Source organism: Berghia stephanieae, chromosome 3 (genome assembly GCF_034508935.2).
Source record: "Berghia stephanieae isolate SIO BIC M18660-M18661 chromosome 3, UCSD_Bste_1.3, whole genome shotgun sequence".
Classification (NCBI taxonomy): domain Eukaryota; kingdom Metazoa; phylum Mollusca; class Gastropoda; order Nudibranchia; family Aeolidiidae; genus Berghia; species Berghia stephanieae.
In genome coordinates, this window is record NC_088362.1 from 60,318,708 (window position 1) to 60,333,150 (window position 14,443).

The 14,443-nt window shown below is 33.7% G+C and overlaps 1 protein-coding gene across 2 annotated transcripts in view; it reads right to left on the bottom strand.

Annotated features, from left to right (window-relative positions):
- Positions 1-13,368, bottom strand: part of LOC144968110 (condensin-2 complex subunit D3-L-like) — a 50,124-nt gene extending 36,756 nt beyond the window's left edge. The window contains exons 1-14 of one of the 2 annotated variants that reach the window (XR_013644521.1): positions 13,186-13,365; positions 12,280-12,441; positions 11,475-11,560; positions 10,713-10,788; positions 9,202-9,279; positions 7,654-7,772; positions 6,700-6,789; positions 5,937-6,064; positions 5,292-5,388; positions 4,448-4,557; positions 4,022-4,133; positions 3,080-3,166; positions 2,124-2,193; positions 672-756 (exon numbers count right to left, since the gene is read on the bottom strand). Coding sequence is in view for 1 of the 2 variants with exons in the window: in XM_078906111.1 (XP_078762237.1) it covers positions 672-756; positions 2,124-2,193; positions 3,080-3,166; positions 4,022-4,133; positions 4,448-4,557; positions 5,292-5,388; positions 5,937-6,064; positions 6,700-6,789; positions 7,654-7,772; positions 9,202-9,279; positions 10,713-10,788; positions 11,475-11,560; positions 12,280-12,441; positions 13,186-13,249 (1,364 nt within the window). In the remaining variant the exon portion in view is untranslated. Of the gene's footprint in view, positions 1-671; positions 757-2,123; positions 2,194-3,079; positions 3,167-4,021; positions 4,134-4,447; positions 4,558-5,291; positions 5,389-5,936; positions 6,065-6,699; positions 6,790-7,653; positions 7,773-9,201; positions 9,280-10,712; positions 10,789-11,474; positions 11,561-12,279; positions 12,442-13,185 lie in introns of both variants that reach the window. The other variant, XM_078906111.1, reaches the window with a different exon arrangement.
- Positions 13,369-14,443: the final 1,075 nt, after the last annotated feature.

Consider the following 14,443-nt stretch of genomic DNA (forward strand, 5'->3'; position numbering starts at 1 on the left):
AGCCAACACCGCCGGACCAGAAAGATTGGCTTGCTGGCTTTAAGCATGATTGGCTTTATCCATTATCAATGGATTACTTGGAAAAAGAACAGAACATTTTTTGGAAACAACAGGAGATGTTGACTTTAAGCAGATTCCACTGTAATCAATTAATAAAAGTGAAAGGCATAAAGCAAGGTTGACTTTATCCATTATCAATGGAACACACTTAGATAAGGAACAGAAAATTTGGGACCAACAGGAGGTGTTGACTTTAAGCAAGGTTGACTTTATCCATTATCAATGGAACACTTAGATAAAGAACAGAAAATTTGGGACCAACAGGAGGTGTTGACTTTAACTCTCTCCTTACCACCTATTGGAAAATCGTCACATTTGTTGCGATGCAACCGTCACTTTTCTCATCCAGATTTCATTTCTTTTTGCTATAGCTATAAAAACTTGAAATTCTGTACTAGAGTTCATATTGTCGAACAATATAATGTATCGAATGTGCTTGTAACTTTTCTGTTTGAGTAAGAAATGTCTGTTTTTGTGTTGGGTTGGTGTGAAGTTTTGGGGAAAATTTTGAAAATGGCTGGTAAGGAGAGGGTTAAGCAGATTGCACTGTAGTCAACTAATAATAGTGTAAGACTTAAACATAATCTCTAAAAGAATCTGACATTACTTACCTTGCATTTGAGTCAGAGCACCTGCTGAGTAATGTGCACAGCATACTTTTGTGAGTCGCAAAGTCCGCAAGTTCAGGAGCGACACCTATCAAAAAGCAATTTGAAATAACATATTTGAATGAAAACATAAAGGGCTGAGATAATTGAGAATACATGCCTGCTACTCAACCGGTGCAGAAAATCAGGACAAAGGCCTCTAAAAACTCAGGACACAGGGGAATATAATCAAGAAACATGCGTAGAATCCAATGGCCAAAGGAGAACAGGCTAATTAATACCGCAGAAACAAGTCCAGTATTGACTCAGATCCCATGGGTGTTTTGACTCTGAAGGACTTCTTCATAGAAAAGAATTCCAGCAATTTCAACTGTCAACAGAAGGGGTTTGATTTCACTATAATGTGACATATCTTACTGTTTTCACCTGGAGAACAGTTCAGTAAAGCAACTTAGTAAAATCAAACACCATCTGTAAAAGGTTAAAAACTTGACAAAAATATATGATACCAGGAAGATTTCCAAATTTTACGAGTACATCAATCTCTGACAGGCCATGGAAAATTTGATTTAACATGGGCTATACCTATAGGACATCTTAAAACGTTTACATTGGGGATCCTCACCTTAAAGTCAAAGTTAAGTAAGATGAATGTGTTAGTAGGACACCACAGCAAAATACATACACACACAGACACACATGAATACAATCCTACATATAATCACATGAACTAAATACCACAGTAAGAGACATGCACACAGACATACATACTCACACACCAACAAACATATTCACATAAAATAAACACTACAGGAACACCACAGCAACATACATTGCAGGCAAACATTTCATAAAAACACACCAGCACACATATTTTCACATAAAATAAACATCACAGCAACACAAATATATCAGTAAAAAGAAAAATAATAGAAAATCTCAATTGCTATATAAAGCATAGCAATTAATATGTAAGTAAATATTTCAGAAAAGTTAAATCCATGAGTTCAATGTTCATGTTCACAAACTGTTTACGCATATAAAAATAAGATTTTTAAAAAGATTAATCTAAAATATTAAGGTTTAAATTAAGACAAGATTTTTTTAAATTTATATTTAACATTATATAAATATTATGAAAATGTTACAGCTTAAAATAAAAATTTAAAAAAAATATAAGTCATGAAATGGAATAGATATTGTGGACATTTCAGGTTTTTCCCTTTGCCAACAAAAACACTATGAATGAAACACAAAAGACGAATCCCTTGTGTTTTGCTGAGAAACATCCACATTATCTGTCTTCCTTCAATAAATTGAAGCTTCTATTTCATTATTATTCCTTCTACATTCTACACCAAAGCTTGTTAATGTTAAATAATCTACAACAAGAACCATTAGCAATCTATCCCCCATTTTACAGCACCTCAACTGGATTGCATATAAAATACAAACCTGTCAAGGTCCTTTCTGGTCTGTCCATCAAGGCACTCATCACATCGATGGTAAAACTCCTCTGGGCAACCTGAAAAACCACAATCTTGTCAATAAAAATTCTATGCACTGGACCAAACCATATCAGCAAACAGACGAATTACAGAAGGAAAGCAGGCAATTATTGACTATCGTCAAACAAGATTGAGTTTATAGTTGTAAGAATTGCAAAATCTATGTGAAATCTTATCAAAAAAGCATATAGATTATGCATTATAGAAATGCTATTTATTATTATTAAAAAGAAAAAGTAATCAACAGAGTAAATTTCTAACAAGACAACAAAGAGGCTTGAAGTGCACAAATCTACATTGATTTCTTATTGATTCTTATTTCATTATTATAATTTTTTATTATTTTTATTATTATTATTTCATCATCATCATCATCATCATCATCATCATCACCTTCGTCGTCGTCGTCATTATAATTATTCTTATTATTATTACTATTATTATTATTATTATATTATTATTATTATATTATTATTATTATTATTATTATTATTGTTATTATTATTATTATTATTGTTATTGTTATTATTATTATTGTTATTATTATTATTATTATTATTATTATTATTATTATTATTATTATTATTATTATTATTATTATTATTGTTATTATTATTATTGTTATTGTTATTATTATTATTGTATTATTATTATTATTATTGTTATTATTATTATTATTATTATTATTATTATTATTATTATTATTATTATTATTATTATTAATATCAGTGGGTCAGAGAGACAGAATTATAACTTGTACCTATAGGATTATATACAAGATGTCCTGTACAACAAATAAAGAAAGGTGGCTAGGATATCTTCTATTACTTTCTGCTAGCAAAGACACACGTTTTACTGTGATGGGTCAAAATCAAAATAAAAACCTTCATCACAAAAACTCACTTTTTTATATTTGGATAAACCTTTCATCCATTCCAGAAACGACGCATACTCGATGTCTGGGAGAATCTGCAGTAACTCATAGACAGCCTGAAATTCAATTCAATACATTTGAAATAAAATTTCACAAGACTGGATTATAAGTAGAAAATGTATATTTTTATATATAAATAAGTTTCAGGTTATATGCATTATATACTTATCATCATAAATCTATACATTAAGTTTTACTTCCAAAAAATTGAAAATTAAATTTAAGCCAATGCTTTACTCCAACTCCGCTGTCCACCCAGGAATGATTGGGTAGCTGGGTCTGTTAATCTAGTGGAAAGTATTTTGCAATAGACTTGCATCCTACCCCTAGGGTAGAAAGGAATTGCTTTAGTCCGTTTCACACTACAGAAGCCGGTATAACCTTTGGCTCTATGGCACTAATAGTTCTGAAAGATTACTACGACCTTGACAGGAATACAAAGTTTAATAATAGCAAGCTAAAAAAAAATAATTCTCCTCATTCTAGTTCAGTTTGCGGACCTGCACTACAGCTGACAGGGGTCCTGATAGCTCAGTTGGTAGAGCACTAACTTCTCACTCAAAGGGACTGAGATTGATTCCGGGCGCAGTCGAGATTTTTTCTGACCCCTATCCACCCAGCAGTGAATGGATAGCTGAGTCTGTAAGATTTGGCAGAAAGTATTTTGCAATAGACTAGCATCCTATCCAAATGATAGAAAGCAATTGCTATTGTCCATTTCACGCTATAGAAACCTGGATAAACTCAAGCTCCATGGGTCCAATGGCTCTGAAGGACTACTGTGGCTGATGCCTGGGTTATTCCAGTCTTCCCTTGGAATAGACCCTAAAGACAAATTTCCCTTATGGGATGAATAAAGGGGACTTTATTTTATTATTTATTTTTAAAATGGTGGATCACCAAAATTCTACCTGTGCTGCATGAGCTCTGTAATCGGCCTTGTCAGGGACTTTAAAACTAATGTGTTGTAGCAAAGTCTTTACACTGCGGACACATCGATCTCCAAGATGTTGCATCAAATATCTGTAGGAAGATGGGGAGATATTATGACTAGATGAGGATTATGAGGATGATGATAATGATGATGACGATGGTGATAATGATGAAAATGGTGATGACGATGGTTGATGACCACTGCGTGGTGGACAGGGGGGGGGGGGGGAGTTGGGAAAAAAAAACATCTCGACAACACCCAGAATCAACCTCTGTCCCTTTGAAAGTGAAGCAAATGCTCTACCAACTGAGCTATCAGGACCCCAACTCTGTAGTATAATCAAATAAATAATGGGAGAAAATTTTGATTTGAAAGAAATTAAAAATGGGTTAAATAAACTCACTTTATAAATTCTATTCCTTGTTTGCTCATCATTGTAATAGGTCTTGACAAATTAGAGAACATTTTCCCATCCTCCATCATCAGGATGTGATTCAGTAACAGCTTACATGCCTGGAAATGGATATTTCATGAATGAAATTAGAGAACATTTTCCCATCTCATCCTCTTTCGTTAGGATGTGATTCAGTAACAGCTTATTTGCCTGGAAATTGATGTGATCGTGGAGTATTTTTGTGGCGAATGTCACAAAAACAATATTTTGGAACAGCCTCATATATATCTGCACAGTAATATGGGGCAGCATGGTTCAGTAGTATGGTTTTTGCTCCATACCCAAAAAGTACAGAGTTTGAATAGCTGCTGCGCTGGGTGGCCTTGACAAGTCATCTCACCCTAGCTCAGTATGCGGAACCGCACAGTGGCTGATGCCAGGGTTATAAACCCTAAAGACAAATTGTCACTATGGGATGAAGAAAAGGAATTTATTATTTAGTCAATTATTTATAATTAAATGGAATTCTGCAAATATAATCCAATATAGTCACAGTAATCCAGTTCTCTCTCTTAATATACAGTTTTCGTGGACACTTTTTCGCAGCAAACTGTGTTCCAGCATTTTTAAAAGAATCTCTAAAGAATACTGATATAGCCAGCGTGGGTTACTATATAGTAAAGCTGCTGTTAAAAAAAAAACAAAAAAACTTCTACATTTTTAGCGTATGAAAATTGGGGATTAAAGAAAAAAGATGGAACAAAAGGATAAGATATGATATACAAATGGAATCAAAATGGGAACTAATATTTTAAAAAAATTTTAATCAAAAAAATTATACACAATTATATACCTGATTAGTCATTGAAGTCACATGACCATGAATCGGTTGACATAAAAGAAACACGCCTTTATAGGCTAACATGCCCACACTGCAGTTTGGAGAGTTCCTGTGATAAATAAAAATCAAAAAGGGTTGAAGTAAAGAAAGAAACAATTTATTTTAATAGAATAGAAAAGGAAAGAAAATATAGCACAATATCCACTCTTTGGGCTCAAAATGCTTTACAAGAGTTCCCGTCTACGATGACATTAAATATGCATGACATTACGCCTGTAAGGCACTTTTTAAAATTGTGAGGCAAAACTCACTTGTTAAAATTTTAATTTGCCCATGTTAGTATTTGTATAGGGCAGTGTCATATTGGTCATAGAGTTGAGTTAACTGCAGGGTTTGCCAATTCAGGAGGCAGAAATTCGCTGAACTTTTACGCAAACACATGGACCAACCCCTTTCTGATTTCTGAACAGTAAAAGGACATTGTGTACTTACTTTTTTCCGTTTAGCAGGTGATTGATAATATACTAAGGGTTTATAACATCCTAAATTCCGTAAATATATGGAAAATTGGCAACCCTGTAAAAACCCTGTAACCTGTAACTGTTATGAGACAAAAATGCACTCTTTACAAAAAAATTTCTGCTTTTTATACTTTACCAACAACCCATTGTCTCAGTGGTACAATCTGGAGACATTCTAGACAGGGAAACCAGGACAGACATGAGTTGGGATGCCGTTGACACAGACTGACGCAGGGAAAACTTTTCACACATGAGCAACACATCCTGGAAAACAATTTGTGTTAAAATGCTGTATATAACATTTCAAATGAAACCAAAAAAAATAATAATTTGATAATGGAGAGCCACAGACCATCAACATTAAACAAACAAAAGTTCTGTGGAAATTTTTTCATAGAGAAAATAATAAAATATCAGACACATCAGCTAACTTTTTAAAGAGATAAAAGGGGCACCATAACACGCAATACCGTCATGACCCAAAACAGAAGTTTGGACTATTAAATTATAAAATCCAGATTTAGAGCTTTTTTTGTTCCTTGTTTTAATTTGCTAGGAAAAAAAAGCATAATCTTGGGACCCACAAGGGTTATTTCCATACATATAAACAGTCCAATTTTATTTCTTTAAATTTTTCACACATTGCTAAATGGGGACAGTCCCAATTTTATCAGGACAGTTGACGTTATAATCAGAATTTCAAGAATAAGGCACTATTGAAGTGTGTTTATTATTAATAACATCCTTAAATATTATATTAAAAGATTTATGTTTTGAAGACGATTGTGGTGAGCTAATAAGGGCACATGGAGGAAAAGTATGAAAAAATGATAATGAAAGAACAAATCTTAGTGATAATTTTTAAAATTTTCCTTCTAATTAAATAGGTATATCCTCACCTCAAGCAGTTGTCTCATACAAATGTCAAGTTGTTGTGCATCTTCTCCTGATATTACCATACTTTCTTCCCCTTCATCTTCTTCTTCCTCCTGATAATAAATAGAAAAGAACATACAAAATCAAATCAAAGTCAACTATAAACATTATGCATATCTAAATTCATTATAAAAATAAAATGACTTAACAGTAGATTTATAAATATAAATTATAAGTAATGTAGCTAGTCTTTCAGAGTCATTAGGTCCATGGAGCCAGAGTTTATCTCGGTTTCTATAGTGTGAAACAGATAATAGCAATTGTTTGCTACCCTTTGAATAGGATGCTAGTCTATCAGAATGCACATTGTGTTCGAATTTTTAACGCGCAACTGTGATGTAAATTAAATACTATCTTTTAAATATACACACACAAGTTCGGACTAAAGGCCAGAGGTATGGCCTATCTCAATTTATCAAATCAATATATAAAGTGTTGCTATTGGTTCTTGGTTGTATATTTTTACATTTATGTACATTTGCATATATATATATATATATATATATATATACATTGTCGCCATAGATTCTCAACTTTGTGTTTATACATTTCTATGCATGCCACGTCTGTAAACGAATTTCCATTTTTTTTTATGAATAAAGTATATATTATTATTACTATTATTATTTCCACCAGATCTAAAAGAACTTGCTACGCATCACTGCTGGATGCGCAAATTGGGGGGGGGGGGGGGGGGAGGGGGGTCAGAATGTGAATCGGGTGCTATACCAACTAAGCTATAGCAACCCCTAAAAAATACATTATTTCAAACATAAATTAATCTCCACATCTATAAGGAGTTAATGACAGAAAAAAATTGCGGCATCCACATCCATTTGTTTTACACAGTACAGTAAAATACCAAAATCACTGGAGCTGTTGAAAGAGAAAACCACAGGTCAAACGTTGAGTCCTACCTGAAAAGATTCATCAGAGCGCCTTTTCTTGCCTCTTCTGCCTTTGCTTCTCTGGCTTTGACTGCTTTGGCTGAACTGTGAGGAACTTCTTCTCCTGTTTTTACGAGCTCCTCCCAAGTCTGTAAACATTTATAATGGACATTTGTTATTAAAATGATTTTGGATTGCATGGTTTTAATAAGAGTAGAAAATTATTTTTTTTTGTGTGTAGAAAATATGAACACATACAGTCTTTGGAAATAAAATAAGCAGATATGCCAATAGGATTCAATAGTCTGATGTCACGTCTACCCAGCAACGAGCAGCTTGGTTCTAAACATAGAAAATCGCTATTTTTTATTCTTCATGCTGGCTAGAACTATTTCACATGTCATGTGATCAGAATGTATAAAAGTCAAAACATGATCAGATTTATAATGTTTTTCTCCTCTGGATACACTTTTATGCTCGTCGGGGAAGTATTTCATAAGGGCATCTGCCATTGTTCCGATAGTTTAGAATCAGTTACTAAGTTACTATGCGTCATTACGAGGGAAGTGACGTCACCACTGTTGAATCCTATTGGGAATGTGTCTCACAGTAATTTCAAACATCACCCTGATGCTTTCAAAAAAAAAAGAAACAGGATTATCCCAATATGAAATCCAATCGTTTAAGGACAAGAACATCTGTAAATAAAATGTCAAAAACCATCTAACCCTTGCGGCTATGTGGTCTAGTGGTATGACACTCGCTTTCGAATCGGAAGGTCCTGAGTTCGAGCCTTACTCGACACAAAATTGAGTCCTTGGAAAAGGCTATTTACTCACATTTTCTCACCGTACTCAGGTGTAAAATGAGTGACCTACCTGGCCATTAAGCAGACTCATATTGTAATATTGCCTAACTGTCTCGTTCTACATGTTACGTGTTGCTGATGGTCACAGGCCCTTTGTAAAGCCGTTTGAGCATGTTTAGTGGATATTGCACTATATAAAAGCTCAAATTTTTGTTGGGTTTTTTTTCATATCAAATTCTCAAAAATGAACATTTTAGCTGCAATCACTCAAATCAATGTCTGATTGAGTTAAACGCTATTTGGTGCTGAATTTAATGTAAAGAACCAGACGATATGAATAATGAATGCAATCTATTCAAAGAAGATGCCATTTCAGTTTGAAAATAAGAAAATGAAAAATATTATTATTAACACTTTAAAACCAACCTAATAAAGAATAATAAAGTCATTAGGCCCATGGAGCTGGAATTTATCCCGGTTTCTATAGCATGAAACAGACAACAGCTAGCAACAGCAATTGCTTGTTGCCCTCTGGAAAGGACACTAATCTATCGCAAAGTACTCTCCACCAGATCTAACAGACCAAGCTACCCTATCACTGTTGGGTGGACAGGGGGCTTAGAAAAAAATTACCTACTTCACACAGGATCAAACTTTTAGTCCCTCGTCATTTGAAGCAAGCGCTCTACCAACTGAGCTTTTAAGACCCCAAATAAAGAATAGGATACTTTACAAATGGATGAAGGGATGTTGAATTGAAATCAACTTACCAGTTTTATTCCATTTACCAAGCAGACGACAAGCCTGGAGAAAAAGCTCAGGATGGAAGATCTTGAATGCAGCACTTCCTGTAAATCAGAATAATTTTAGATGACTTACTTGATGTTGATTCATCCCTTAATTTAATGAGAGATGAATTTCTTACAACTCCTGTAGATTATTTATTTAAATATATATATATATATTGAATCGTGTTTGATACAAATATGGTACGAAAAGTGCTCGACATGTAGTAATGGAGCGAATACAACCTCCACACCTCAACATTTAGAAACACTCACAAAAAAACATCCACAAAACTCAGCGAACATATTGGGAAATTAAATGACAACAAACTAGACCACAACATTTCATGGAAAATTTTATCTAAAGCAACAGGATACACACCAACATCAAAACAATGTAGCTTATGCCTGGAAGAGAAATATATTATAATCAAACACCCTCATGAAGCCACACTCAACACGAAAAGTGAGATGTACGGAACGTGTCCACATCGGCGGAAATTCTTGTTAATTAACTTCAAACCGGAACCACTTCAAGAAACAACAACAGTCAACAAAACAACTCAGTCCTGACGATGGCAAATTAAGCCTGAAACATTAATGTAGACTGTCTCAAACATTGTGGTAAATATTTTTTTAAAAATAATATATATATATATATATATATATATATATATATATATATATATATATATATATATATATATATATATATATATATATATATATATACATATATATATCACTTACTTTGATGATGATTAATCTTTTAATTCAATTAGAGATGAGTTTCTTACAACACACAATTTGTTTTTTTTATTTCCAACTGCAGACCCGTCAATTGTCACAAAAAGAACAGTAAAGGTAATGTGAGATGACCTCTACTGGCAGCTCAAGTTCTATTGCTAATTCTGCTGTCTACAAAAATGGTGTGATATGGTCTCAATTAAGTAAAAAAATCAAACCATGTCCATAAATGGATTTACAAAAATGACATCACCGGAGAAAAAGAACTGTTATCAGACCTGGTACCCCTTCACATTCCAAAACGAGAATCATAACGTCAGAAAATAGGAATTTCTTATTAATAGATAATAAAGACAGTGTTCTGGCACAGCAGTCAAAACTATGTATCATATATGTTAGGTAATGCAATGGGGAAGGGGGAAAGGAGTGCAATTAATATTCCTACTTAGCTCTCTCTTGGCAATCATTTTTTTTTTTTAAATCACCTCTTAACCCCCCCCACCCTTTTTTTTTTAAATTACTATTTTCATCAGAGTGAAGATAGGAATGATTCCGCTAAAAGCGGAAGGGTTAGCAAGTGTGTGTTATTGGAATCAGAGTTCATTACCAGCGTCCTTGAAATAATATCTTATACAAATAGTAACATCAAAAACTGAAAAGCCCCATTCCCTTCAATTTTGCAATAAATTTAGAAGTATAAAACCCACAGGTTTATGCTATACAATATCTCAAAATTACAAGTTTCATACCTGGTAAGGCTACCAGCTTGAGATAGACAGAGGCTGCATGAACTCCAGCAATTCTTTCTTGACAAGTAATTGACACCTATAAATATTTAAAAAACACAAAAATACAGATCTCAACACTTGTAAATTTCTAATTTTGCTTAGTAGAATTATTACAAATAAAATACTATTTTAATCGAAGAATACTTCAAAAGCACCTGGTGAGATATGAAACAATAAAAGCAGATTTGAATAAAATATTTGCCTCATTCAATTAATAGTAACTAGCAAACCCCGCTACATCTTCGATGTAAAACTTATCACTGACATGCATATAAATATCCCTAAGAAATCAATAAGCCATGGAACAAAAAATAAACAAAAACCTCTGCTGGTTAGTAAACAAAGAAAATTTTAAAATAAAATAAATACAGGAATCTACAGAGCTTCTTTGTTTACAATATTCAGTGTTGTTTCAGTTTGTGGGAGCGAGCTTGGGGGAAGAGCCACTAATCCCGTCTTTTGATTGGTCAAACATCTACTGATTAGCATTCTATAGGTTTTTCCACCCGACCCCCCCCCCCCCCCCTCCCTTTCCTGCAGTCGACACAAATTAACACACACACACACACACACTTGCTCTTTCTTTTATTAATATAGAGAATAGCTATTTCTTTCTCAAAGACAAGCAATAAAATCTACTTTTCCTATTTATCTGGAAGGATCACCTGATGCTGTCGTTCAATCATGACAATTTACAATGAAAAATTCAACTTGTAAAATTACCTTTCCTGCATTGTGGGATAGATAGGCCAGTAGAGTTACCAAGACTTTGTGTGAAATATCATTCTCCACCAAAATATTCCAAAAACCTGTAAATAAGGAACAAAAGTGATATTAAGCTGCTAGAAACTGTGGACTTGTGCAAACATTAAAAGTACAAACAAACAAAAACATTATTACTACTTATGTATAGGTATATTAAAAACTCAGGTATCAGGAGGCAAGAAAAACAAACTCTCTTTCTTTGTCCCTTGAGATGAGAGTGTCAGAATTTTTCTGATATCTGTTAGACTTTGATAGTTATGAAATCCTTGCGAGGTCTTAGAATTAGAAACAAAGGACATTTCGCTAGACAATTGTTTTTCATACATTTCTAATTGGACTGAAGTTTTTATTTCGTTAGGGTTTGATTTTTCCCCAGCTTTCTCCTAAAAGCCTTCATTTGTTCACATTTAAGTGTGTGCAACGACTTGTCAGAGATACGGAATGCATAGGATAGTGAATTCTCACCCCTTGGCTGTAACGATAACAGAGTCCTTTTGAATTTTTTTTTTTTTTCTTGAGTGATAATTTTAGTAAGCAATATTTGGTTTTGTCAAAATACTAGTCACTTATAAGTAATCATTAATTATGATTTCAAAGCATGAGATAATCTGATTAAGTCACCAACATTTTGATTTTCCAGCATTTTTCAGTGGAAAAAAAAATATGTTATTGAGTTTGTATTTTTTTTTTATTTTGTCTTGTCATTTATGTATGTTCCTAAAAAAAGTGACTCACTCTAGACCTAGAGTCAGATGTTACTTACCTTCTTCATTTTCATTTTCTAAATCTAAACAGGTCGATATCAACTGTCCTAAAGCCTCAAGTTCGTTAGCCAAGTATTTGGTTTCAGACAAAAATTGAGCTGACTGGATTGGCAATGATCCCAGGTCAACAAAATCTTCACTCCAACATTTCTGTACCCATTCTGAAAGATAAAATGTATATTTATTATTTCCCTTATCATTATTAGTAAGTAGTACCTATATTTTTTCAGAGTTCAGAGTTACTGCTATGCTAGTGCTAGCAGTGGAACCATCGTTCCTTCCAATTTCAAGGTCTAACTACTACTACTATACCACTCTTAGATTTTAGTTCAGAGTTTGCATATTTGTAAAATGGCTTTGGGCTTGGGTATACTGTTATACTTTGATTTAAAGGCTAATTGTTTTTCAAAGGCTCTTTCAGCTTTTCTTACTTCCCATTCCGCTTGGTTCCTGAGCTTCCTCTTAACTTAATGTTTACTATTATTTGGCATGGACAACAGTCAATGTGGCAACTGGTCTCCAGTAAACGAAGTAAGACCTCGCCCTGCACTTAACGACGACCGATAATGACTATTACTATTAACTACTGAAGTCTAAAGTAAAAGTAAAAGCATCAAGAAGGGTCACACTTGAAACTTTAAAAAACTGCCTTGTCAGTTTTTAAAGTAAAGTCAAAGTAGAAGTAGAAGTAGAGTTTGGTTTAGAAATGAAAAAGAATAGAGGTAATGCGAATCTTGATGTCTATTACTGTTACACAGTGTGCATAAGAAAAATATTTATAATAGATTTATGACAATATCGAACGGCTCTTTTAAATTGCAAGTTTGTCATCCGTAGACGTCCAGTCATTGACTCATTGAATTGAAAATGAATTGAATTGTCTTGTCAGTTGATCGTGTTCCAACCTTCTGGAAAAGAATGAAGCTGGAAATCTTCAAAAAGTGCTATTATCCTTGTTGGGTCTGTCATTGCTTATCATTTATTGCCACACATTGGCTTCGAAGCACACAGATAACCAAAAAAATGACGAAAACACAGCAAAACGATGACGACCAGCAGGGTGTGTGTTATTGTTTACAATTGGCGCCAGGAGCCAGGGGAAATAATTTTCATCCTCAGGATTGAAGGGGGAGTAACTCAGAACCCGTTCCATAGATTTATATATTACAAGATATCTCTAATCCGTTCCAAGACCCGCGACTACAGTATACGTGACGGATATCATGACGTGACGTGACGAAGACTATGGTGTGACTCACCTTTTCAAAGCGGTATTATGACGGGATGAAGTAAGTGATGGAAAAGAAATTATTGCCACAAATATGATACTTGGTGTTAATTTCTATCCATTATAGCCAAAAATAAATACAATTTCTTACAATTAAAAAAGTCCGTATTTCTTTTCATTCTATAATAATAATAATAATAATAATAATAATAATAATAATAATAATAATAATAATAATAATAATAATAATAACAGCAGATGGCTTAATGGAATCCAAAAATAAGGGTACGTAGACCTCCAAGGCATTCGATGCTGTGCTCCCCACCAGAAGCTATTGCCCAAGATAAGCCATCCTGATATACATGTAAAAAACAATTCCTCATCAAACGGAAAAGGAGGGCAATGATCGAGAACAGAACATCTGATGAAGTGTCCGTTGACTTGGGAGTACCCCAAGGAACTGTTCTTGGACATATATTATTCCCTTGCCACATCAATCAATGACTTGCCAGGCTGCGGGAAATATAAAATTAGACTATTTACTGATGATTGTCTCATTTATAGAAAATCAAATCATTCCAATATCATATTATAGGTACAGCTAAATGACCAAAATTCGTTCTACGTATATTCAGGTTTCTGATCAACCGTGTCATCGATCACATGATTCGTTGTGACAAAAGTTTGTATTACTTTTCATTCTATCTAATTCACTTTTTAGATTTAATGGATGCCGCCATGATACCGTTTTTAGACGGTGGTCTATATAAGTGACATTTTGGGAGCAGGTAAAAGGAAAAGTGAATGATGAAAGCAAAGCTAAAACTAAAAAAGTAATCCCCCAAAAATCAGCTTTCCTTGACCAGAGAACGAACTTCAGACCATTGTGAGTGATTGTGAATAAAAATAGTTGCTCCTTTATGTAGTTCCTCAAT